Genomic DNA, 24,888 nt, shown 5'->3' on the forward strand with positions numbered 1-24,888 from the left:
ATCGAATCCACCTTTAATATTTGATTGCTTTTGTACTGCATAATAGTATGTATCCATAAAACTTAAGATTAGAGACTAAAAGAGAAGATCAATAAGGATTTTGATATAGTGATATTTGATATATTAACAATTAGGTATAAATACATAGGTATAAACATTGATATCTTATTATATAATTGAATAATTTACAAATAAATATAATTTGTACCAATTATTAAAGCATAGGGTACCCCTTTAATAATTAAATGGATGGTTGAAATTATAATTAAGCTTACTCTAATATTAAGTACGGATTAGTCATGTCATGTCTACTAATGGGATTTGATTGTGACAGATTGATGTTAGTGGGTTCACATGGCAAAATGTCATCACAAAATGAAAACTTCTTCACCAACAATTATTGCATATTTTTGTCTATTGAGGGAAAAAAAATTGTGATTTGATACCGCTATCTTATAAAATATTTAAAATAAATAAACAAACTTTTAATTTTCTTTTTTCATAAACAAAATCTCATTTTTTTTAATAAAAATAACTACAAAATTATTTTATATATTTATAAAATATAAACAATATTTATTTCACCATATCCTACCTGAATTTTCAATTAAAGAAACTCGAGCTGAAATCGAATGGACTGTTGTTTGGATTTAGTTCGGGCTCTAGTTCACTTACTAATGTTTGGGTTTAAAAACGAAGCCTGTAGACTAAGCCTATAGATGGGCCCGAAATTAGCCCACCAAAGGGCCACAGTTCATGGGTCAATCTATTTATTTAATTGGGCCGAAAAATATTTTTCTGGCCCATAAGATTGAAATCTTGGCGATTAGGTCCGGGACAAGAGATTATTATGTTCTTTAAGTTAGGTTTCAGAGTCTGAACTTTATTGGTTATCTTCTAGGGTTTAAGGTTATATTGTTTGCAGAAACTTAGGTGACGAAGAAACGGAAGCGGCATAATAATGAGGCAGTTGAAGTTTCATGAAAAGAAGCTCTTAAAGAAAGTCAACTTCTTGGAATGGAAAAGAGAAGGTGGGCACAGAGAAGCCAAGGTCATGCAACGTTACCACGTCACCGGCCGAGACGATTACAAGAAGTAATGATTTTCTTTTGTTTTCTTATTGCTGCTTTAACTGGGTTTTCTATTTTCTTTTTAGAATTTTCTGGGATTTTTATTTTATTTCTTATAAATAAAAAAATTACAGGTATTCTGGTTTATGCCGGATGGTGCAAAAGCTAGTAAACATATTGAAGCAGATGGACCCAAGAGATCCTTTCCGTATTGAGATGAGTGATATGCTTTTAGAGAAACTGTGAGTTTTCTTTTAACTTTTGTAAAATTTGGTATTGGTTTTGTAATTGATATGAATTGATATTGGTTTAATAAGCTTGAACCTGGGTGTGATTGAAGCTCCAATTCTGATTTAAAAGCATGATCTTTCAGAGTTTAGCTTCAGGTGTAGTTTAAATTTGTTTTGTCAAAATCTGTGAGCGGGATGATATTGTACATTTACTGCAGTTTGTCATGTCAATGCAGGTTTTAAAGCATGAGGTAAAGAACTGTTTAAATTGGTAAAGCTATACCTGAGAAAATTCCTTGTCTGGTCAACTCATCTTTTGGCTTCAATTTGGTTCTGGTTTTGAACATTTAGGGAAATTCCCACTCAAGCCTTTTAATTTTAGGCAATTTATTGTCCCCTTCTTTTTGGGTGAGAAATTTACTTTGTCTTGTAAAAGCTTGTTCACCCTGGCAAGATTGTTTGATTATGAGATTTGTTGGTGTATGCCTCTAATTTTATCTAGAAGGAATTTTGTATTCCCATTGTTGATTGATAGTGAAGATTATTGTTTCCGTGGTCAAGAGGCCTAGCCGTGGATAATTAGTTGTTATGAGAAGGGAAATTCAAGAAAGCAAGCAACATTGAGTGAGGGTACCTTACTTAAATCAAGGAAGCCAGGACTCTTGTATTCATTATTTCCTATTCTTAAGGAAGTTCATGATTGTGAGTGGTTCTTCTTAATTATCAACCAAAGCAAAGCTCTATCCTAGTTCAAAGGATATTTTTTTTCACCTCTTTATATTGAAGGGTTTTTTCCACTAGATAAATCCTTAATTTTCTTATGAGTTATTTTTGCTATTTTGAAGCATTATAGATTGAAAATTTGTTATTTTCTTATTAATCCATGCAAGAAGAGGGAGAATGAGTCATTTAGCATAGTGTTCTCTTCCAACAACATCACACTTTGAAGTTTGAGTTCCAGAGCAAAAAATGTTATTGTCCTTGAATTAATAGTTGTCAAGAAAAAATATTGGTGTTTTAAGTGACATTTCCATTATGCAAACTTCATTCTGAGTTTGACATGAGTTCCATATTGCAAAGATTTGATTGCTATGAAGTTAGCTTGAGAGAATATGAAATGTTTACTACATTATGATTCTCTGTTTGGTTTTGCAGTGATAATATTTACACACTTCAGTATACATGTTCTTTTTGTTTTGGTGCGACAATTTCCTCCCATAAGGATATTAGTAAGTAGTAACTTGACCCTTTTTTATGCTGATGACAGATATAACATGGGTGTAATACCAAGCAGGAAAAGCTTGGCATTGTGTGATCGCTTATCGGTTTCATCCTTCTGTAGGTATGCAAATGCTTTCAAAAGTAGAACTGGAGTCACTACTAAAGCTTTCTTATTCTTGTTTATGTGCATGTATACAACATGCACTAGTATGTTTGGAAGGTTAATCCCCCTCTCTCTTGCAACCATTTTGAGTGTGTGCATCTCCTTGTTGGCAGGCGGAGGCTTTCAACTCTTTTGGTGAGGTCAAAGTTTGCTGAGCACTTGAAAGAAGCTGTCACATACATTGAACAGGGACATGTTCGGGTTGGTCCGGAGACTGTTACAGACCCTGCATTCCTTGTTACAAGGAATATGGAAGACTTTGTTACATGGGTAGATTCATCTAAGATAAAGAGGAAGGTCATGGAGTATAATGATAAGTTGGATGATTATGATGCAATGAATTAAGGAACTATTTCATTTGCTTCTCTTTGTTTCATTGTATCAAAATAGTTTTGCTTGCTCATGGATGTATGAACTTGGTTTGAAGTTATTGTAATCATTTTTGCATTTGGTGGAAATCCATGTATATTTGATTTATTTAAAAATTGTAAGCATGGTGCTCTTTGAACAGTTGATTGAGAGAAATCCATGTCCCCACCCTCTTCGGAGAGAGATTTCCCTCCCAACATAAGCAGGAACGGGAGACAGTGACAGAGATAGAGATAGATTCTTTTCATCTTAAAATAATCGCTGTATATATTTATTAAAATGTCTCCATCCTGTATTTGTCTGGTAGGAATAGGGATTTTCCATCACGTTGTAACGAGGACGGAGATCACTTTCATATAAAGGGATCCGGGAAGGGTTAATTGGGCCATATTTAGGTTCAGCCTAGTGTACCAGAGAAAGAATTGTTTTATTACCAAGACAAGGAGTAATATGTATATAAGTACGATATTCAAAACCCACTTGCTCATGGGAACAAGAATACAAGTTTACATCATACATATAAAATTGGAAAATGCAGCTTGATTACAAACAAAATGCTGCTCCTCTATTGGCCTAAACCTCAGACTTTCCCAGAATTAATTGCATGCTGAACAAAGTCCTCACAACGTGGAAATCCACCAGATAATACATCAGCTAAAACACCAATGACGTCAAACGCCTCTTGCAAATCACTAGCAGAACTCATGTCATCCAACCATGACAGCAACTCTTTCGACAAACTCACCATTTCCTTAATGTTAAATAGCCGATCTTTCATTACCACTTCCCAACCTTCCAAGCTTCCACTCTCCTCGGTGTCCCCTTCTGGCCCCTTTGACGTTCCTTCTACTTTGATTGGTGTCACATTTGCTGATTTTTTGACCTTGAAAAACTGCTGCAGCTGCTCAATCAAACCGGTGTAGACAAGAATTGGTCGGACAATAGAAAGTAGGTCATCAGTACCACCTGATTCTGGAGTAGAGCTTTTGCTACTACTTCCTGATTCCAACCTGACAACATTTGTTGAAGTGGATGATGCCCTAGCCATGGACCGGCCATGGATGTGCTGCATGTATGTGTGGTATATCCCACGGTTCAAAAATGTGCGACGGTGTTGCAACCAGGATTCGTAAGACTCCGATAAAAGTGAGTTCACCATCATAAACTGCACAGTTTCTTCAGTTCCCACTGAAGGTGTTCCAGGAGTGGAAGGTCTAGCTTCTAACATGGAAGTGTTAATGTATGTTGAGACCGTCTTTGCCAAGCTTCGGCGCTGGGAGGGACTTCCATGTTCAAGAAGGTGATGAGCCATTTGGATCATGAAAGGCAGAAATTTAGAGTTGCTTTCTCTTCCACCACCTCGGCTCTCTGCACTGAATGATGCCCCAGTTGCAAATCGAGCCAGCATCTTCATCACAGAAGAATGATATCAGACATAAATATAATTTCTTACACAAAGGAGGTACAAGATGTAGTTCAAACTTCAAGTTTAGAAGATTTTATGGAATAATTTCACTGAAGAAGTATACAGCATCTCCGTCAAGATCAAAAGATACAACACCATAGAAGTTCAGATTCAATATATAGTGTTATTTAGAACAACCGATATCCAATACTTTCTATCTTGGTTAGAAATAAAATAATAAGATATTCAAATTCAAAGTCTATTATAAAAAATTAAACTTAAATGACTCACTATGAAACTTGCCAATTTTGATGGAAATAAAAAATACAAAATGTGGATTAAAAAGGTGTAGCACAGAAGAAATTTTCATACCAGAACAATGTCGTAAGTCAATAGCCGAAGCCGACTCCCATCGGCACGACCAAGAGCATTGAGGTTATCCCAGTACTGGTCAACATATCGGACATACTGAGCAATTGGGACAGATGGACCTCTCACTGGAAATAAGGAATTGCAGAGAGATTCATTGTTCCTGAGTGCAGCCCCGTCCCATTCTTTCTTTGGATTCTTCAGAGCAGCATCTGCTCTTCTGGCTTCTTGATGACATTGGAAATGAATGATATTGAAATAGCTGACAGTAGTATATACACACTCCCCACGAGCACTTCCTGAACTAGCAACACCAAGGTTCACCCGTTTGCTGTAAGAGTAAACTCCCAGCAAGTCAGCAGGCCTCAAACTGTAGCCTTCCCGACATACCATGCATGCTAATCCATCTTCTTCTTCCTCTACATCTTCTAACCCTTCCAAAATTGGTCTAGCAACAAAAATTCGCTCACCGCCATCTGAAGCTAGTTCTTGTCGCATTCCAAGCCTCTATAATATTGAGAGAGAGAGAGAGAGAGAGAATCAGTAAAAGGCCCATAATTTTCCTTTTGAAAATTTTCAAGAGTAGTTTAAACAAACCCATCTCCAATCAAGTGTCAGTGGGATTTGAATCCAGGACCTTTTGTGCAATCCCGAATTATCTGACCAACTGAACTAACTATACCCACATATATACCATGTCTGCTAATTTTCTTGATACAATATCAATAAGCAGATTGCACCATTTCTTTCTCTAGCTAGAAGCTAACATATTTGTGGCTTCAAACCATAGAACAATCATTGGACTAACTGAAGAATCAAGGACAGAACAAACTTAAAGAGGGAAGTACAATTCCATGTATTAAAACAACAGAGAAAAGTGAAAAGAGGACTATCAAACTACAGGAAATTTGAAAACCTTTTTAAACGAAAATAAAACAAAACCATGTAGGGAAGCAGTTAGATGTTTGCAGCAAGGAATTTAATAGAAATTACCTGAAGCAATTCCTCCCTCTTCCTTAAAGCACGGCGTCTCATTTCATCTCTAGTTGCATGCCGCAACCTGCGAATCTTTTCTTCCAAGAATCCATCACCTTTACCCTCTTTATCAGAAAGTGTGTCTAGTAAGTTTTCAGCCCTCGCTCCAATCTCATTTTCTCCAGAGACTCCTTCCAAGGCATGAAGCAAGGGTAAGATGCCTCCCTCATCAATACACATCTGAGTGGGCAAGTGCCCCATTGACAAGCCCCTCAGCATAGACAATATATGTGGAACAGATGGCAGTTTTAAACCCACTGCCCATTCACTGGAGGATTTATAGCCAGCCTGGCCGGCAACAGAAAAACTTTCTTTGAGATGCTTAACAGCAACACCCGTTATACCCTTCTCTAAAATGATGTCCTTCAATCTCTCACCACATGAACTTGTCTTAAGTGACTCTGTAACTCTAACAAAATTTTCGACTGTAAACATCTGTTTGATTGCTTGTTGAGCAATTTTCTCATCTTTCGGGTTGTCTTCATGTTGTTTCTGCAATCGGTCAAATTCAACCCAGTCTTGTAGGTAAGGGTTAAAATGCTGGATAAGTGCTTCCATTGCAGCAGGCTCACCATATGTCAAATAGGGCAGGATTCTTGCAACCATCTCAGTGTTCCTCTGTTGTTTATTTGATTTAGGGCCTGAAGGATGGCACAATCTCTCCAGGAACATAAGAACTATTTTCTTGGCCTGTTCACTTGCACCAGTTTCCTCACTTGTGACAGTTCGGACACTATGAGAGATGTTACTATTATCACTTTCATTTGCTTCCAGTGTAAGACTCTCCACAATCAATAGGATGCCTTCAGCTGGTTCCATGGCATCCACAGAGAAGGCACGCCTTGCAGTTTCAAGAAGCAGACCTAATGCTCCAAGGTTTAACAAAGCTCTTCTGTTTTCTCTTATCTTGCAGCAGTGCATCAGAAGATTGAGAACAGCAACCAACTGCTCTTGGTTGGACTTCAAATCATCACGCAAACGCTGAACACGTAAATTTTAAAGTCAGATCCTTTAATAACATTTTGGATTAAATTTGAAAAATGAAGAACTAAGTGAAATCCAGATCCATTGCCACAAAATCTTAGAACTAGTAAAAGCTGAAATTTATATGCCAAAGACCAAGAGTTGATATAATTAACTAATGCATAATAGCTGCCCCAGAGAGAATAGAGCAATTATATGAGTACCTATATGTAAAAGTGTAATAAAAATCATCAACAATGCTTCACCATCTTTAATTATTTAGTTCACGCACCTGGAGCATGCCTAACAAAATTTTCAGCCCACCATATTCACGAACTGCACCAGCTATGGCAAACTCGACCTCTGGATCTTGTGATTCTTCTCTATCTTCCTCCAATTCTTTAATCATAGGCTCAGTAGCTTCACCATCCAAACCCTGCAATTGTACAGAAAGAAAAATTAAAAACAAAGTAACGCATCACTTCTTGTCAACACATAGTCAAAGTGAATTTTCATGCATGATCGGAAATTACTATGAATTTAGAGTGCAACTTCAGAAACAAAAAGAATGAAAACGACTATGGTGACCAAAAGCACAAATTTAAAGACACAACGCGTATTGAACTAAAAGTCAGATGAGGGAAAATTATAAAATAGTCAAAAAGCCAATTTCTTTTGTCATTTTGAACTTCAAGTATTCAACAAATAGCAACAAACCTGAAGCCGATAAGTTACTGTCATTGGTGGGCAATCTCTGGCTGATGTCACAACACTAGAAGATAACGAGGTAGGGTTTGCCATGGTACTTGAAGATTGACCACTTGACTTTTTCCAGACTTGCTCATAAACTTGAGCAATGCTCAAATCGAGAGAGATGATATTCCCAGCTACTAGAAGCTCCATGCCATAGTCATCTTCAAGAAGACCTAACAAATCCAATTGATGGCAAATTTTATTTTTGACATCACGCATAAGTGGACCAATTTCTGAACTGGGATAAGGATTCTTGGTCATTGATCCCCTAATAAACTCTTCTTGAGTGTGAGCCTTGTTTAGAACCAACAAATATACCAACTCCGGTTTTGATGGGCAGATCAAATTACAGAGCTGCTCTAAGATGAACTGAATACAAAACAGAAATTTAATTATATACAGCAGACCAATGTAAATAAACACAGCACAAATATGCATAGCTCATAATTAGAGAGCTCAAGTTTATAATTTGCTTGTGAAATTTCAACAAAAATTACATTCAGTAAATGAGACACAGGAAGCACAAGGGAGCCGACAAATCAGGCAAAGAGTGGAGAATGAAAACAGAGAATCATACATAGCCTGGTAAACCTACAATAGGAGAATATGTATACTCAAAAGTTTCGAAATGAGTAACTGTTCTCAAACACTAAATTTTCCACATCTTTTTTATATTTTGGGGCCAACAGGACCAAGATCTTCCACAAGTTCAACTGTTTAGTCATAATAAAAGCCATGTTTTCAGTACAGCCAATTATTCTTAACACAAATAGAACCAAAAAGAATCAAGTAAAACAAAATTATGAGTCATAAAAAATATCAGCCAATAAAAAGACAAAAGAAAAGAAAGGTACTATACCAAACAAGTTCGTCCTTTTTTCTCCTCTCCATGGATTTGAAGACCACAAATACAGGCACGGATAAATTGACGCTTATTTTCACTACTTTCAAGCAGAAGACTGTCAAGAAGATCTCTTAAAAGGCGATTGCAGTCACTAATCAACTTTGTTTTCTGCACTATCAAGCCACGAATGACAATAAGAGCCTCAAGGATTTCAGAAAGCAAGTTCTCCCGCATAAATCTGCCATAAAATGAATTCTAGGAGATAAGACAATGAAGGAAACAACTCAAGATTATAACAAGATAAGTGCAATGGCAGTGATACCTTGATCGAATATTGGGAACCTCTAAAAATTTACCAAGAAGCTCTATAAGCTTGTGAAGGATGAATCCTTGTGAAATGTCAATGTGCAGACTCCTTTCTAGAGATTGAATACTACTAACTTCTTGAGTGATTAATTTACAAATTGTAGTTAGACCTCCCCGTACTGTTAAGAATAGACGAGACTCTTCTGAATCAATCATCTTGAAGAGCAATTCAAAGTATTCTGAAGCACTTTCACCAGCTGACAGAGTTGCTGGCAACAAACCCATCAGTAAGTTCAACAACCGAAACCGTCTGGACGGACTTTGGCCGCATAGTAAGCTAATCAGCATGCTCATTTCTGACCTAATAGACTGAGAACAAGCACTCAGGACAAGTTCAGTGACCCAAGACCCCAGCTCGAATGATGATAAGTCACCTTTCTTTGTCTTGGAAACATGCCGCTTCCACCTAAGTGAATATTTGAGAGCCAGGTAGTCATGTCTCTGAGGCTGAGATCTTTGGCCAGCACTTTTGACAGCCTGAGACACTTTGTATTGCCTTCTAACAAAATCAAGATATGATGCTCCCTTTTCCCACTCCGAATAACTGAGTAACTGAATATCCTGAGTCTTGTTTGAAACATCCCAATTTCTTTCTTCCGGTGCAGATTTACTACCAGCAAGAGCACCACTGAAAGATCCAGATAAATTTGAACTATTTTCATCCTTCAGTTGCACCACAGGAGAAGATTTCCCCACAGCTTGTTCTTTATCTGCTGTATCAGGCTTTGGAGGAGTACAGGCCTGAGACACAATCCTCAGACAAGGCAGTATGATATGCTCAGATATGGCAGGATGCTTAGCCCCCAACTTAATAGAAGAGAACAAAAGCTGGAAAACAACACGCAATCTTGATTCCCAGAATTCATCAGCCAATGAACACACTTCTGATAGCAATAATAACTCCTCACGAGTGGCAACAGCAATGTCCATGGAGCGGTGATGTTCAAGGCAGTACATGACCTTCCTCTGTATTAAATTATTCAACTCAATTACTGCATTTACATCCCCTTCAGAGAAAGCACAAAGTACTACCCTAGCTTGAACACGAGCTGACTTTGGACCCTGATGAATATTATTTTCAAACAATTCAGATAAGATGCCTGCCGCAACAAGTTGCTTCTTAGAACTTGGATGCTTCGACAGCACTTGTAGGATCTCCAGACACTGTGTCACAAATGTAGTTGCACAGCCATAGCAATTATTAGGAGACCTGGAAACTACAAATTGGGATGCAGCCACAGCATTATCTGAATGTTTCTGGTGCAAATAATTCATCAAAACTCGACGAAGTCCCTGCAACGTCTGAACACTTTTGCTGACAGAATCGAAAGCAGCTTTGCACTTCTCACCATATAGGACACCAAGAAGAGCGATTTTGCGGTTTATCTTGCATGAAGGCCCAGGCAACGAGACCATCATTTGCTGGACAGAGTCCTTCTGTTGTGAATCCAACTCATTTTCACCAATGCTTGAAACAATCTTAAGAAGGGGCTTCTTGAAGCCCAATAGCTGCTGATATCTCTTATGAGCATTTTCTGATTCTGATTCTATAGCTGCCAACCCCTTCCTCATATCTTCATCATTCTCCATGTGATCAAAAGTAAAACTTGGTTTTGCCATGAAATTGAACTCAAAGCGTCCATATTTGCTATACCCACACTCATTGCACAGAAAAGAATCCAGATTCTCGTAATTAATGTTGCGACATTGCCTGCATTGATAGGCATTTTCATGGCAATTACCACAAATCCCATGCTTATCAGTGACAGGTCGACTGCAACGTGGGCACTGTAATGGTTCAAGGGACAAAGCCTGAAGGTTTTCATAGAAAGAATCCAGCTCAATCATAAAGTTACAAGCAGTGATTGGAATAGGAAACTCTACTTTCAGCTCAGTCTGATTGAAAGCAAGATGACAACTTTTTGCACGCTTCCACAAGGACCAATTATTTTTCAACTCTGACAAGTCAGCCACAGGACGATTGTTGTAGTACAGGTTCAAAACTTTCACAGATTTTGACTTGCGGGCATCATGAACATTCATGGTCACAGTTTGTATGGTGTAACTCCCAGTGCATTTCACAATGATACGGTTGTCAGTAAACTTTGTTTCAGATTTCAGACTTTCTAGCTTCATCCTGCTATAGGGTACCTCAGGGGAGCTACAGGCAACACAAGGTTCACTCTCAAGATAGTAACCATCAAATTCCACTAAACCACTCAAAGTATTGTATATGCGTGAATTTGGATGATTAGCTATAAGCTCATTTTGCAGATGAAGTGTCTCAAAGATGCACTTAACTACATCTGGAGTCAAACAATGATCCACAAGCTCAGTATTCTGCTGCTTTGAACTGTTATCAGGTACCTTCCCCAACAACAAAGTAACAAGTTCAGCATACTCCACAATATTCTGGCCATACATAGGCAGGTATTTCACTTTCTGCAGGAGATTCACCAAAATTGTTTCCTTGAATACATGCTTTCCATGGTGCCATGCACCATAAAGAACGCACTTGGCCTCAGCACGGACAGAGCTTGAATTCCATTCGAGTAAAAAGCAATCAATAAATTGCCTCAAGATCTCACCATCTTTGTCAGTGAAGATACTTACAACTGCTTCCATATCCAAATATGATTTCTCTAAACCAGATTCACTTCCATCTTCACCCTTCTTTTTCTTCTTTGAATCCAGAGAATGTGATCCTGACTTATTAGAACTTGTTCCTGAATCCCCTGCATCAGCCTTCTGTAAAGAGTGACCCATATCCTTTCCTGAATAGAATCCCAAATTTAGTAGTTTAAGAGTCTGGATGACAGACTCTTCACTGAAGTAAAACACTCCATTCATCAGAAAGGGTAAAACATCTCCATTCCTCAAGCAGTACTTCTGCCAGTTCCGAGGCCGTGCAGCAGCAACCTCAGCCATAGTAGAAAGGCACTTAACAATCTTAACACTTCTCTCATATGGAATAGAATTCTGGAAGCCGTCAGATTTATTTACATGTTTGTAGAGTTTCTTCACTTCACTAGAAAACTGCCAAGAGTCTCGAATGTTGTAATAATGAGTTTTGCTTCCACAAATATGCAGAAAAAGTCTCCTCGCATATCTTCTAACAAATGTTGTATGAGGATTATTGATGTAACTGCAGAGGACATCCTGGTATGCATCTAGCTTCAAATCCTTACCAGAGGATATCTTGTAAACCTTTTCTTTTTCCCCACTCTTGTCTTGCTTTTCTGGTCTAACTAAGGTGTATACCAGTCGCAAAGCATTCTCTAACAATAGCCTGTGGTAGTCCACAAAAATATCTGTGCGATGGGCTTTTGCATATGAATCTGAAAAGAAAGGAGAGAAGTTTCCGACAGGTAAATCTCTTCGGACTGTTAGCAGAGCGCCACATCCTGAAGCAGCATTTATATCTTGGCCTTCAAAATTAGCAGCAGGAGACTTAAAAACTTGCACCAGTTGCTGCAGAATGTCCATTAGATAATCCACAAAAGCTTGGTTTCTAAGGGAACCACATGCTCGGAGCAGCTGGGATGCAAAGTCACTTTTCATTTGATCATCCAAGGACGACTGAGATGCAACTGATCCTGACATCTGTATACTGCTTTTATCATGAGTATCTGTGTTCCCACTTGGTCTGGAAACAACATCAGTGCCAGGCTGATGCCAGTTTCGAAGCATCAAGGTAAAGAACATAAAGACAAGGATTGCAACTTCTCCAAAAGAAGAACGTTCTCTGGCTCCAAAAGGTTTGCTGAGGTTTATTTCATCCAAAAACCATTTAATTAATTTCTCTAAATCCAAACTTTCAGGCTTTGAGCTATCTATAAAAGGACCGCCAACAGCAGATGACAATCTATAGAAGAGTTGCATAACAGGGATAGCTTGAATCCCAGATGTCGTCTCCATCCAACCTTTCAACTGTCTAAGAAGCTCAGAGAGAAGCAAGGAATTCACTGCTCGTTTTGAAGCTGATATTGAAACAGGGTCTGGCATGGAAGCAGAAAATTCTCCACAGTCATTGGGCTCCAATACATGAATTGAGGGTGCAGAACTCTGCACACTGACATCAGTAGTCACAGGCAACAAATTTGAATCATTCACATCATCTGATGAAAAGTGAATTTCATTGCCATCTCCTCCTAATGATTCCACTTCAATTGGGATCGCTGTCATAGGATGACCTCGAGAATGAGGCGGAGGAAGTCGATCTGCATCTAGCACTTCATAACAAGCCTCACATAAATCAAAATCTGGGCAAATAGTGCAATGCCATCTCCGTCTAAGTATAGGAACGGTGGTACAGCCATCACAACAATATTGAACAGATGAGGTAATAGAATCTTCTTCAATCACAACCTGTGAATTTCTGCTTGGTGTCATAGCTGGAACTGAGGTAGATACTGCATTATCTGTCACATCATCTGTCCCTAACATAGTTTGCTTTGGAAATGGAACCTGCAGCAATCTTGATGATATTGCCAAACTGAAAAAGAAGGAACTAGAAGTTAACACCCATATGATGATTAGACAAAGCAGTAGACAGTACTATAGATACCTGCTGGAAACTCGAACAGCCTCACTAGGGAAGAATAGAAGTTTCTTAAATAGTTCAACAGCAGGTGCTACAGAGCTCACTGTTGTATCCTTTCCATATAGTGACAGACATTCAGCATAGTTATAAATGAGGTCAACAGAGGAAATAACAATATTGTTCATGGTTTGCGTGTCAGGCTGCTCTAAGTCCAGAATTCCCCATAGAACTTGCATAAGCCCATCCATCACTTCAGAACCTATAGCAAAGAAAAGATAAATAGCAGAGTACAGAAGTATACAAAATTGTTCTTTATTCAACAATTCTCTCTAAAAGAAATACACAATTATTCTTTTTTCGTCGATTCCATCTATCATCAGCCAATCATTCCAATAAAAAAGTATACCGGAAATCCATCCACCGAGGTATGGAACTTCATTGGATACTTAAAAACATAATGAAATAGGACAACCAAAAAGTATATATAAAAAGATTTATAATAAATGCAGCTTGCATACATTGTTTTAGCAACAAAAACTACAATGACTAAGCTCGTAGATCCACCTCAAGCATCAAAATAGTGTAAAGAGTGCATCCTTACCAAATGATGACTCTTACAAATTCACCAGAAATAAATTTAAAATGCTTCTACCTTTTAACCATTGCCTTAAGTTAAACATTTTTGTCTCATATAAGTAACAAGTAGATGTATGCTACATAAATTAAAAACCAAAAGGCTGAAGAAGAAGACTTGAAAAGAAAAAAATCAACAGCACAGCAACTTTGACAAGAATAAGTGAGGTCCTAGAATATCTGACAATTTATAAAGACATAGTGCTGTTTAAAAGGTTAAGCTAATGTGGCATCTATGTAATAGAACTATGTCGGCGAGTGGAGGCAAATTTAAACGTACAGTATCAAAACCAAAGAAACTTATTAGCAAGCAAAAGGATTACTTATACAGGGCAATATCATTAACCAATTATTAATTTCTTGTGTACATCAGTTTGTAAAATAACATTTTATAAGAGAAACACATGATAACCAGGCAACCCCACAACAACTTTGAGCAATGTACTAGGATACAAGGAGCATGTCACACTTCCAACACAAGTAATTGAATGATGTAACACTAATAAAAGAAGCTTGTTTGTGATAAATGGTAAAAAATGCTAATGTCATGTAAATAGTACAAATAGCAAAAATGGAACCAATGTGGCTAAATCAACAGTAGATAATTGTGCTTTCATAATAGTCACTTCATGTCAAATTTTTTCCTCCCAATTGTCGCCATTTATCTTTTCAAAAAGTGCAGGTGGGATTCATCTAGTGCCCTAACATGTAAACACCATAAATTATAACAAGGGTCTTCCTGAATCAGGTGTAAATTTTTAATCATAAATCCTCAATAAGATAACACATTTTAGCTTCATTCAAGGAGGCAAACATGCACAGTGAGATTAATAAACTGCAAATCAACCTAACCACAAACACACAACACAGAGATACAGTGTCTAGGACACCGAAAGTACCATTATTCTCAAGAAAAGATGCTAAATTGGATCGACGGTGCAATGCAATCTTTGATACAGCACGCATCTGAGCAGTAAACTCTTCAATAATCCACCCTCCTTTAGAACAACCTACCCCAAGCCTTGACAAAAGTGCAGATGTTGATTTCACAACCCCAAGAAGGCGCATGGTATCCTTAACCTACAGGAGAAAAATCCAATTAGTGACAAAAAGATATAAATATTCTTATAATTTTTTTTGTGTGGCTTGTTGTGTGCCAGGAAACAGGACAATTATATGAATCAAAAAGCAGATAAAGACGGATGGGCAACCTATCCTAAGCACCCAAATGGGCTCCAAAAGGAATGAAAAAAGAAGACAGAACACACAAAATTATATCTTCACAAGACAGACCCAAATTTACTAATGTATTATGAAAAATCATCATTCAGCACACACCTGGTAATATATATCTTTTTTGGGGAACACAGCCTGCAAAACAAGACAAGCAGCAGATTGCATCAAGGGTTCCCTGTCACTTTCAAATATTATTTCTAGAAGCTGCTTGCACTTGAGCTTGCTCAGAACCCCTTTCACTTCCTCCTCTTGTAACCTACAGAGTGGATACAACCTAGACAGAAGTTTAAGGCCATCCGCTACCACCTGGTCCTGAACTGGTGCTGACTGCATTGTCCGGCACTTTCTCCCAGACCCTGCAAGCAATGAATTGGAACCAAGGGCACGAGCTTCCATGTCCAAAACTGCATCCATTTTTTCCTTCCAACCAAATTCATCCTTAGCTCGACCATACACTTCAAGTGAGTCTATTCTAGGCAGAGCAGAGCCGTTAAAGGTTGGCCCAATGGAGATCGAGAATTCTTCATCAGAAAGGAGTGATTCAGCAACTGTAAATGGTATATCATACCAGGACCGCAGGCCCTCATCTAACTTGATGACCCTCTGGAAAATGGTAATTTCAGAAGGTATATGATTTGCTGAAGTATTACCCACGTGTACACGGAAGCCAACCATGACAATATCAAGATTTGAATTGGAAACAGATATCTGAGAATGAGACAAAAAGAAATTCTTTTACATTAATAAGTTTAAACCATGTGGATCAGATTAACAGCAATAACCAAAAATCATTATTTAACCACCAATTAGAACATAAAACATCAATATCATTGAAAAATGTTCATTAAAATATGAAGCTAAAACAAAAATTAGAACCTAAAACAACAAATACCTTGAATCCAGTAGGGCTTGGGCTTTCTAGAAACCCATCTTCCGATGCCAAGCTCTGCTTAGCTCCTTCAGAATCGCCATTCCTAATGGCATCACCACTTAGTTTCACATCAGTTGTAATGCAGACTGTTTTCTCAAAGAAATCAAGGGGGAATTCTGGCTTTGTACTAGCATATGCTTTGTTGTTCAGGATATTAGCACCCAATTTCTTAACTTTCTCTGCAGTCACACTAGTAGCAGCATCAACGCCCATAGGAACATGAGAGTATATCTGAAGGCTACCATCATCATGTAAAACAAGACAGTGGACCTTGTCTTTGGATAATGGTTTGTAAGCAGTTATTCCTACTAAAGGTGAGGTTGAGTTCACCGCATGACGCATGTTCTGTGCAAGTAATTCGTCACTCCCCATGGAAACAGCAAGTGCAGCATTTGATTTCAAACTTGATAAACTAAAAAATAAGCCACTGCCAGCCAACAACTCTTTCCAATGATGCAGTCCAGCTGGTCTCTGTTTACCATCTTGTTCCTCGTATATACCAGATATCTCAGTTAGAGATGTTGCATTTTGATTTAGCCGACCAACAAAAGTGGTACCATCTTGATAAGAAAGGAAAAGTACTTTATAGGCTGAAGAAAAGTATAAAGACAAGCCTTTTGCAGGAATTTCTGTGTCCTGAACATGAATGGTTTCCTTCAGTGGTGTAGCCCCCACATTCACTTCTACAGACAATTCTAACCTGTATAAGCTTCCACATTCTGAAAGAACAATAAGAAACATCCTTCCCCGAGATGCCACTACAAGTGTTGCATCCACAATCAAGTCATCTGGACACGTGAAGTAGTACATGGGACTGATATTATCCTGGGAAAGATCATAAATCTTGACAAACCTGTTAGTAACCACCATTAACTGAACTGGAGAACCTGGAACCCAATCTATACGCCTGATGTATGCACCTTGCAGTGCAAGTTCAATGGCAAGACGGTCAGTCACCTCACCTCGGTGATTCAAAGTGAGGACTTGGCAATCTTCATAGCCAGCAACAGCAAGATAGTTCTCCACCAGTAAATTGAAAGAAAGATGAACAATTTCAAAGCGTACAACATTCCTTGAGAGAGGCTTAGCATTGGATTTTTCTGAAGTCACTGGTGCAATGGTAGCTTGTCCTATTAACTGTCCAGCATCAAATATAGCAACTTTGTCACCTTCTCCAACAGCAAGTCGACCTCGAATACTGACACTGAGCAAAGACTTGACGAGAGAACCACTTGCCAAATGTGATTTAAGTTCTCTGGCATTGGAATAATCAGCCTTTATCTTTAGGTCAAGTGACCCACTTTTATATGCCCTCTTCAACTGCAAAAGATCAACACTGTATGAAAGAACTTTATCCTTGCCCAAAATGATTCTCTTATCTTTTGAAACATTAGATTCTCTTCTGCTAGTTATTGAAGGCAACAATGATGAACAGAGTTCAAGCACACGCTGCTCAAAATCAAGTTCTTCAAGTAAATTTGGCATCGCATCTTGTAGCTCTCTTGTGATGGATAACCTGAGTGAGTTTTCTGTTTCTGTACTGACATCCTCATCCAGATCTGAATCACTTTCAGGCAGCTGATCTGCATCATCTGTGAAGGGTAAAAAAGGAGGAAAATTACTAGTACCATGTGCAGGAGCACTGTCACTACCAGTATATTTTCGAGGCTTCAAGCATTGGCAATTGCTACCTCTAACACCACCCGCTCCACAGTCACAAAAAAATCGACTTGAGCGAGAATAAACAACACGATGACCACGATGACAAACTTTTGCACACACAGAACAACAGCCTTTTGATACAGTCAGATCACATGTATAGCAAAAGTACCAGTGTTGTTCCATAAAATTGCTGCCACTGGAAGTAAATGTGCAAACTTTAGAAGCAAGGGCCCTCTCACTATTAGGGTCATCTTCTTCATCCTTATCGATACTGGCAACCTCACCATCAGATGTTCCATCATCCTCATCTTCATCTACAGAAGTAGCATCACATTCAAGAGGCGAGGATCCCCCCTCTTGATTTCCACAAAGCACCAAAGTGTCAGAATTTTTGCAAGATCCCACTGACCTAGAAGCCACAGGACCCAACATAAGACTGTTGCTAGATAGAGACTTTCCAGACGACTTCTCTGGAGTACTTTTAGAGGACCCACAATCACCCAGGACAGTTCCAAGAAAGCCAAAGAGAAACTTTAGCGCTGGAAGCAAACGCTCATCACCAACCAGCTGGTCCATTAGGGTCACTATCTTCTTCAAGAGCAATTTCATTGAATTCTCACCTCTTGAAAGTTGAACAACAAAGTGGAAATACGACTTGGCAATATGGATATCAAACAGTGTAAATACCGTTTCAAGAGAAACTAGCACAGCTTCAAACAAATGATTATGTAATTCTCTTGTAAGCAATTCGTCAGATGACGACACAAGACCCAAAACAAAACTCATGGTTGACTCCCTGAGAGAAACAGAATTTCCTTTTGTAAAGTTGACCCCATCTGATGGTTCCAGTTTGCAACCAAGCAGCCTCTTCTCCAACCATTTAGACAGAAGAAGCAAATCCATACCTAGGAATTTCTTTTGTACCTTCTGCTTGAGAAATATACTGAGGTCTCCAGATAAAATATCAACAAAGAAGTTAAGCACTTTTTGATTTACTGATTCAGAGCAACAATTGTCCAGTGCGTCAATCAGAGCCAACATATCACCACGTTGTAACCCATGGAACTCTTTCAATTGTTGAGAAACTTCTTCTGCACCCAGATAATATTTGAATAAAAGAGACTTTTGAGGGTCCTTCCTAAGGGCATCCATGGTATCAATGGTCTTTGTAATTACCCATTCAAGGATATTACTGTCACTCACTTGTTGGGAACTGGTGTCTCTTAAAAATCCCTCCATGTTCTTCATTAGATGCAAGCCAGAATAATATGTCAATTCCAAGCCAGCACTCAAATTACAAAAAATAGCTTCACATTTGTTATGAAGGCTTTCAAAAATCTTATCAAACTTAATGGACATTACTGAATCAAGAATCTCATGAAGTAATTCAGTCTCTAGGCAAACATTTACAAGCAAATTTTCCACTCTGGACAGCCCATCTAGAACAAGAATTATCCCTCTGATGCTAAGCACACAAGAAAGAAAGACTCCACTAGGAGTTTGAAGGTGAGATGGAAAACCATGCAGCATGCATTCCCAAAACACCTTAGATAAGATGCCCAAAGCCCTATTGTCAACCTCTTCCAACTTCAGTAATAAAAGAAAAATCGACTCCAGCTGACAAGAACTGGTGCCACTCTTCTCCAGGAGTTCATCGCGCAGGCCTTTGTCCAAACCAGAATGTTTGAGAAGTAGCAGAGATATAAACCGATCTGCATCATTCTGGCAATTATTTAAGGTAGCAAGGAAAGCTTTCTGATAGCACTGTAAGTACCTACTCAGCAAGGATGATAAAATTCTCATCAACATTTCAACTTGACCAGCCTCAACTAAGCAGGAAATCAGGCCTTCTGAAACAGTAACATAATCAGCGTCCCGAGATGTGTTTTCTGTCCACAATAGATCCACTCCAGGGACTTTATTCTTCTTGGAATATCCCCAAATGCCAACACTTAACCACGATAGTACCAATGACAACCACGATCCATTTCTTAAGAAATCCCATCCTAGTTCCTCAATGTTCTCTGGTATGCACACATCATTTAACCGCTGTAGCACAGCAACTACAATATCTGCAAAATTACAATCCTTGCCAGTAGCATTAAGCTGTCTCAAATATGAATGATTAATGTGAAAGAAATACCCCAAATTAGATGTGTCCAGAGATAGAGATTCCCTCAATGTACCAAGCTGACAATCCAGTGCAGAGCCCCTGGAAGGAATATCACAACAAAGCACAAAAATGTATCTTTCTACAATAAGTTCTTCCACTGCCAAAGCCTTTCTACCTTTCCACAACCCCAAAATCCGCGAAAATGTCTCACGCATGTCACCCCAACTCAAGCATAAGGAGTCAATAGCTGGTTCATTCCAAGAAAGTGAAGTAGGAAGGGCAACAAAATCAATCAACTGATTGACAAGTATAGTTATGGTAGGCTCCTCTTCAACCCAAGAACCCATTATGCTCTTGACAGCAATAGATGCCCAGGAGGACAAATGATCATTGGCATTAGTTGGCACATGTGATGCATAACTTGAGCCTTCCCTCAACCTTGATCGTAGATCTCGAAGCAACGTTGGAGGACAATTTTGAGGGTAATATGTCATATGCCGAAGCAGTACTATCAACCTTGAAACTAGTATAGCCCAGCAAGACAATTGTGTACCATAGAAACCCTCAGATGGAATATCAAATCCTCTAATCGAAGAAAATACTAAATTTGCCAGTGTTGCTTTTTCTCCTTCAGATGATAAGTAGAATGCAATAAGAAGAATCTCCATGTGAAGAGCAGAGGGAAGAGTTCCAAGAAGTTCCTTGAGACCAGGAGATTTTGAATGTACCATGTTTGCCTTTTCAACAATAAAATGCACAAATCCTTGGTAAATTTTGGTTCTTAACTGACAGCCAGCCAAGCCTACCCGACCTAAAAGAGTGTGTGCCAACAAGGTCAGGCTCCGATCATTGTAAATGAACATCCCGTTTTCAACATTTAAAATTCTCTCAATCAGGTATTCTTCGAGTGGACCAGAAAGAGCACGGCATGTGAAAAGGTTCTGCAGAAGTTCAAAAGAAAGTTCATGAATCTGCCCAGTCTTACCCTCTTCATGTGTAGCAGCACTACTGTCACAAGTCTTTACTTCAAAACATCCCTGACTGTTGAGTAAAGAAAGCAAAATGTCAATATGACTCTCATTGAGCTTTCTGCAGGCGTCCTCAAAAACAGAAGGTTGCCATTCATGAGAGAAAACACACAGTTTGAGAAAGCTCAACAGCTCCATAGCAGCTTGCATTGGCAAATTGCAATTGCTAGAACTAGAACTGACAGCAGCTACAGGTTGATCATATCCATCAAGTGATCCTATGGAGCGACTACCCTCAGAGAAAAGGTTACCAAAAAGTGCTTCATCTTCATGGCAAAGTGTATTATCGAGTTCTGTAGAACAACTTACTTTAGAACAACTGGAATGTGATCTCTCCACTTTTACCCTCAATTTTGCTCCTTCAGAATGAAGGAAAAACGTAAGATGCATCAGATTGTCCACCCACTGTTTTGAAGAAGGGAATACCATACTCAGTAATTCCTCAACTGTGAACTTCTTCAGCAAAGGAACCTTTTCTTGATGTATGACACAGGAAGGGGAATCATTCAGTGTATCAGCACAAGCACTGGTAAGTTCTTTGTCAAGCTCCTTGAAATTAACAGTCTGATATGACTGCTTCTTGAAATCCTGCATTAGTTTTAATATATATAGAACAGTTCGAGGGAAGAAAGCTAAGGGAACCCTTGGATTAGCAGCAGAGTTGTTGTATCTCCATATAGAAGAATCAAGGTTATCCAATATAGAAGCCACTATACATGCTTGAATATTTTGAAAGACGTTGCTGTTGCAGAAAATAAGTTGCACAAGATGAAGAAACTCTTCCAAAACCAACAGTACAATGCTCTCAAAACTACCCTCAGCAGAAGTATGATTATTTGCAAATTCAAAGCCAAGTCTAAACAAGCCAGGGGAGACATCTGCAAACCAAGCAACTGCTTGCAATAAGAAGGAATCATATTCCACATAAGGAATGTCCTTCACGAGACTCCCGAGTAACTTTAAAATCCTTAGGCAGAAAGACAGTCTCCTGCGAAAATTTGTACCTACTAGTTTCTCATCAAACGTTTCTGGCAGTTTAACCAATTCCTTACAGAGGACAATCATACGTCGAATGCAATCCAGATGAGCAACTGCCCAGTGCTGGGATAGAAAGAGTAAATTATTTGAATCTTGGTGGGACAATGGTAAACTGTATGCAGAAGGCTGCCTGTCAGGTTGCATGCATTCAGATGCTAATGTCATTAAAAGTCGATCCATTGGTTTCTCTTCCCTTGAGCAACTTATACCACCTTAAAGAAAGAAATAGAAAGAAGTGAGATATGAATTCAAAATATCAAACAACAAAATTGGAATACTCTATTAGGGGGAAAAAAGGCCAAAGATTACCTTGAAGACTGCATTTTATGCAATTATCCAACTCGATATCACCAGAATCAATAAAATCCATTGGCAGCAACTCTACAAGGCTATTTACTGAGTAATGTTCCAATTGTTCAAAGACTCTATCTGTTCCTTCAACAAATGCTATCTCCAACAGCTGCAACATATTGTTCTGCAAATTGAACAAAATTTAGCCTATTCAAGTCTGACATTAATTACGAGAATTTTATGGTTACCAAAAAAAGCACTTATTATAGAATATAAAACTTGAATGATGAAAATTAAATGACCTGACAGGTAACTTAAACAGAACAATATAGGAAATCAACAAGCCAAAAATATCATCAATTCATAACAGCACCTGAAAATCCGAAAGAGAAGCTTTGGTTGTACAGAAGCTCCTCTGGGATTTTTTATAAGAAATTTAAAACAAATTAAATAAGTTGAAGAATATATTACAAAGAAGTGTGTAAATTGTCCACAGTACATCTGTACATGTATGAGCCAAGACAGCAGAAAAACAAATAAAAGATACAAAAGATAATAAAAGGAGTCACAATACTGCAGCCTCCCAATTGTTAAGTACATAGAAAAAAAAGGCACATCTTGAAATTGATGTAGATAGAAGCCCAAAGCATATCCCAAAACTTTAGTTTGCCAATATGAATTCAGTCTCATCCCCTTTTGTCTCTTCAAATATTCTTCAGTTTCTTTCTATCTAAATGATCCAGAAGACAGCCATAACAACACTACCCATAAAATTGTAGTGAGTGCAATGATCAGAAATTCTATCTTTTCATCATGCCAGCCCACCCACACATACAGATCCCAAGGACAGAACTAGCTCAGGATAATTATAGAAACAAACAGATAATAAAACAAGTCATCAATATCACATTCAAAACATGAAATGATCCCAGGATGATTATAGAAACATTGAATGTAAATATTATAATGTAACTAATATTTTTCTTAAATTATTTTCATCTTGTTAATTAATCAATGTGTTGACCCTACTAAAAAATTTTTGGCTCTAGTCATACACACACCAAAATAAGCATCCCTGATAAGAGATGGGTGTATAAATAAATAGTCAAAAAGAACATTATGCCCTCAGAATCCCACTAACTTTTATTTGCAATATTGTATAAACCACAAACAAAACAAAACCAAACAATCTGATATTAAATTAAATAAATAAATAAACTATGGTGAAGAACACTATTCAGATTGCTCCTAAGAACAGTTGCTTTAATTTGCAAAAACTTGCTAGTTTTGTTGGTGAGACCCAAAGCTACACAGGAGTAGCATCCACACTAGGGCTGGAACAGTTTATTCTGCAGAGGACGACAAGACAAGGAACCACCCTTCTTTATTTTTCAGCAAATGCGATGTCTAAGGAACCACTCTCAACCAGTTTTGAAGTATAATGTGCATCCATGTCTAAAATCATGTGTATATGGTGTGTCATATACCAGCCCTGTTACAAAATATCTATTACGCATTATATATTCTTGCATCTGCTGAACTGTCATATGCAGTCAATTCAGGCTGGCACTATAAACTGAGGTCTGAAACTGAACAAAATAGACATGTTCCAATTTGTAAAACCCAAACCAAGATCAAACTAACATTTATGCAAGTCAAACCAAAACATATCCCAATCATGGAAATTAGCCAAGTTAATTAAACTAAACAATAGCAGACGTGACACAGCAGAGGTGGAAGCTCAAGCTTGAGAGAGAGAAAGAAGATAGCTGAAACAATAGCAGCCAATAAGTTGGATTATGCTTGTGCCACACTCAAAATCATTTGAGTTACCTATTTAAAAATAAAATAAACCCAGTTAAGGGCACCATCAGCTTCTATGTTTTATTTCCCCATTAATTAAGGACATCTTATTCACATTCTAATTTTTAACATATCAGAGAAGTGACAAACCTGTACACTGAAGTCATCGCTACTGAACTCCGATTTCTCCAAATAGCAAATAGCAAAATCCAGCAACTGCTGCACGACAGCAATAACTAAAGGTCCAGCTTGTTCCACTGTCCACGCACACACACACACACAAGACAAAATAATAATCCAATCAAATCCCACACGACAACAAAATTATAAGATGGAAACAATAACACAACACCAAATTTAAAGTATCAAACAATACGATCAAACTAAATAAAGAATCGATAGTAACAAAACTAACCAGATAGAGATCGAGAAGAAAAAGCGATCCAGTGACCGATGGAAGCAACGAACTGAATCTGCTCATCGCTCCAAAGTTGAAACCCTAACCTATCAGAGCCATCTCCGATCGGACGAACACCGCGTTGGAGTATGGCAAAGAAGCTCTTAAGGCCGCGATTGACGGAATCATTAGAGCGGAGACGGTGCAAGAGATCGCGAGGCGAAAGCCTGTGGTCGAAGAGAGATTGGCAGAGGTCTGACAAGTGTTCTACTGCCATATTAGAAAGAGAGAAGTAGAAGTGTTCATAAGAAGTGAGAACAATCGAGGACTGATTTGAGGTTTATAAGAAGGTGAAGAGAACATGAAAAGAGACAAATGAGTTAAAGGCGGTGAAGGGGAAAAAGGAAGAAAGTGGGAAAGAAAGT

The 24,888-nt window shown here is 38.3% G+C and overlaps 2 protein-coding genes across 2 annotated transcripts; one reads left to right on the top strand and one right to left on the bottom strand.

Annotated features, from left to right (window-relative positions):
• The first annotated feature begins 855 nt into the window (after positions 1-855).
• On the top strand, positions 856-3,142 carry LOC123224709 (U3 small nucleolar ribonucleoprotein protein IMP3). Its single transcript, XM_044648404.1, has 4 exons — positions 856-1,095; positions 1,205-1,312; positions 2,568-2,642; positions 2,798-3,142. The coding sequence occupies exons 1-4, from the start codon at positions 962-964 to the stop codon at positions 3,027-3,029; spliced, it is 549 nt and encodes a 182-aa protein (XP_044504339.1). The 5' UTR covers positions 856-961; the 3' UTR covers positions 3,030-3,142.
• A 319-nt stretch (positions 3,143-3,461) lies between these two features.
• On the bottom strand, positions 3,462-24,864 carry LOC123224708 (auxin transport protein BIG). Its single transcript, XM_044648403.1, has 14 exons — positions 24,482-24,864; positions 24,217-24,323; positions 22,282-22,447; positions 16,093-22,184; positions 15,303-15,908; positions 14,864-15,044; positions 13,356-13,590; positions 8,745-13,283; positions 8,438-8,660; positions 7,543-7,947; positions 7,118-7,261; positions 5,821-6,843; positions 4,831-5,334; positions 3,462-4,461 (listed from the first exon to the last, which is right to left on the bottom strand). The coding sequence occupies exons 1-14, from the start codon at positions 24,738-24,740 to the stop codon at positions 3,634-3,636; spliced, it is 15,312 nt and encodes a 5,103-aa protein (XP_044504338.1). The 5' UTR covers positions 24,741-24,864; the 3' UTR covers positions 3,462-3,633.
• Between the last annotated feature and the right edge of the window lie 24 nt (positions 24,865-24,888).

This window comes from Mangifera indica, chromosome 9, assembly GCF_011075055.1.
Source record: "Mangifera indica cultivar Alphonso chromosome 9, CATAS_Mindica_2.1, whole genome shotgun sequence".
NCBI classification, from domain to species: Eukaryota; Viridiplantae; Streptophyta; class Magnoliopsida; order Sapindales; family Anacardiaceae; genus Mangifera; species Mangifera indica.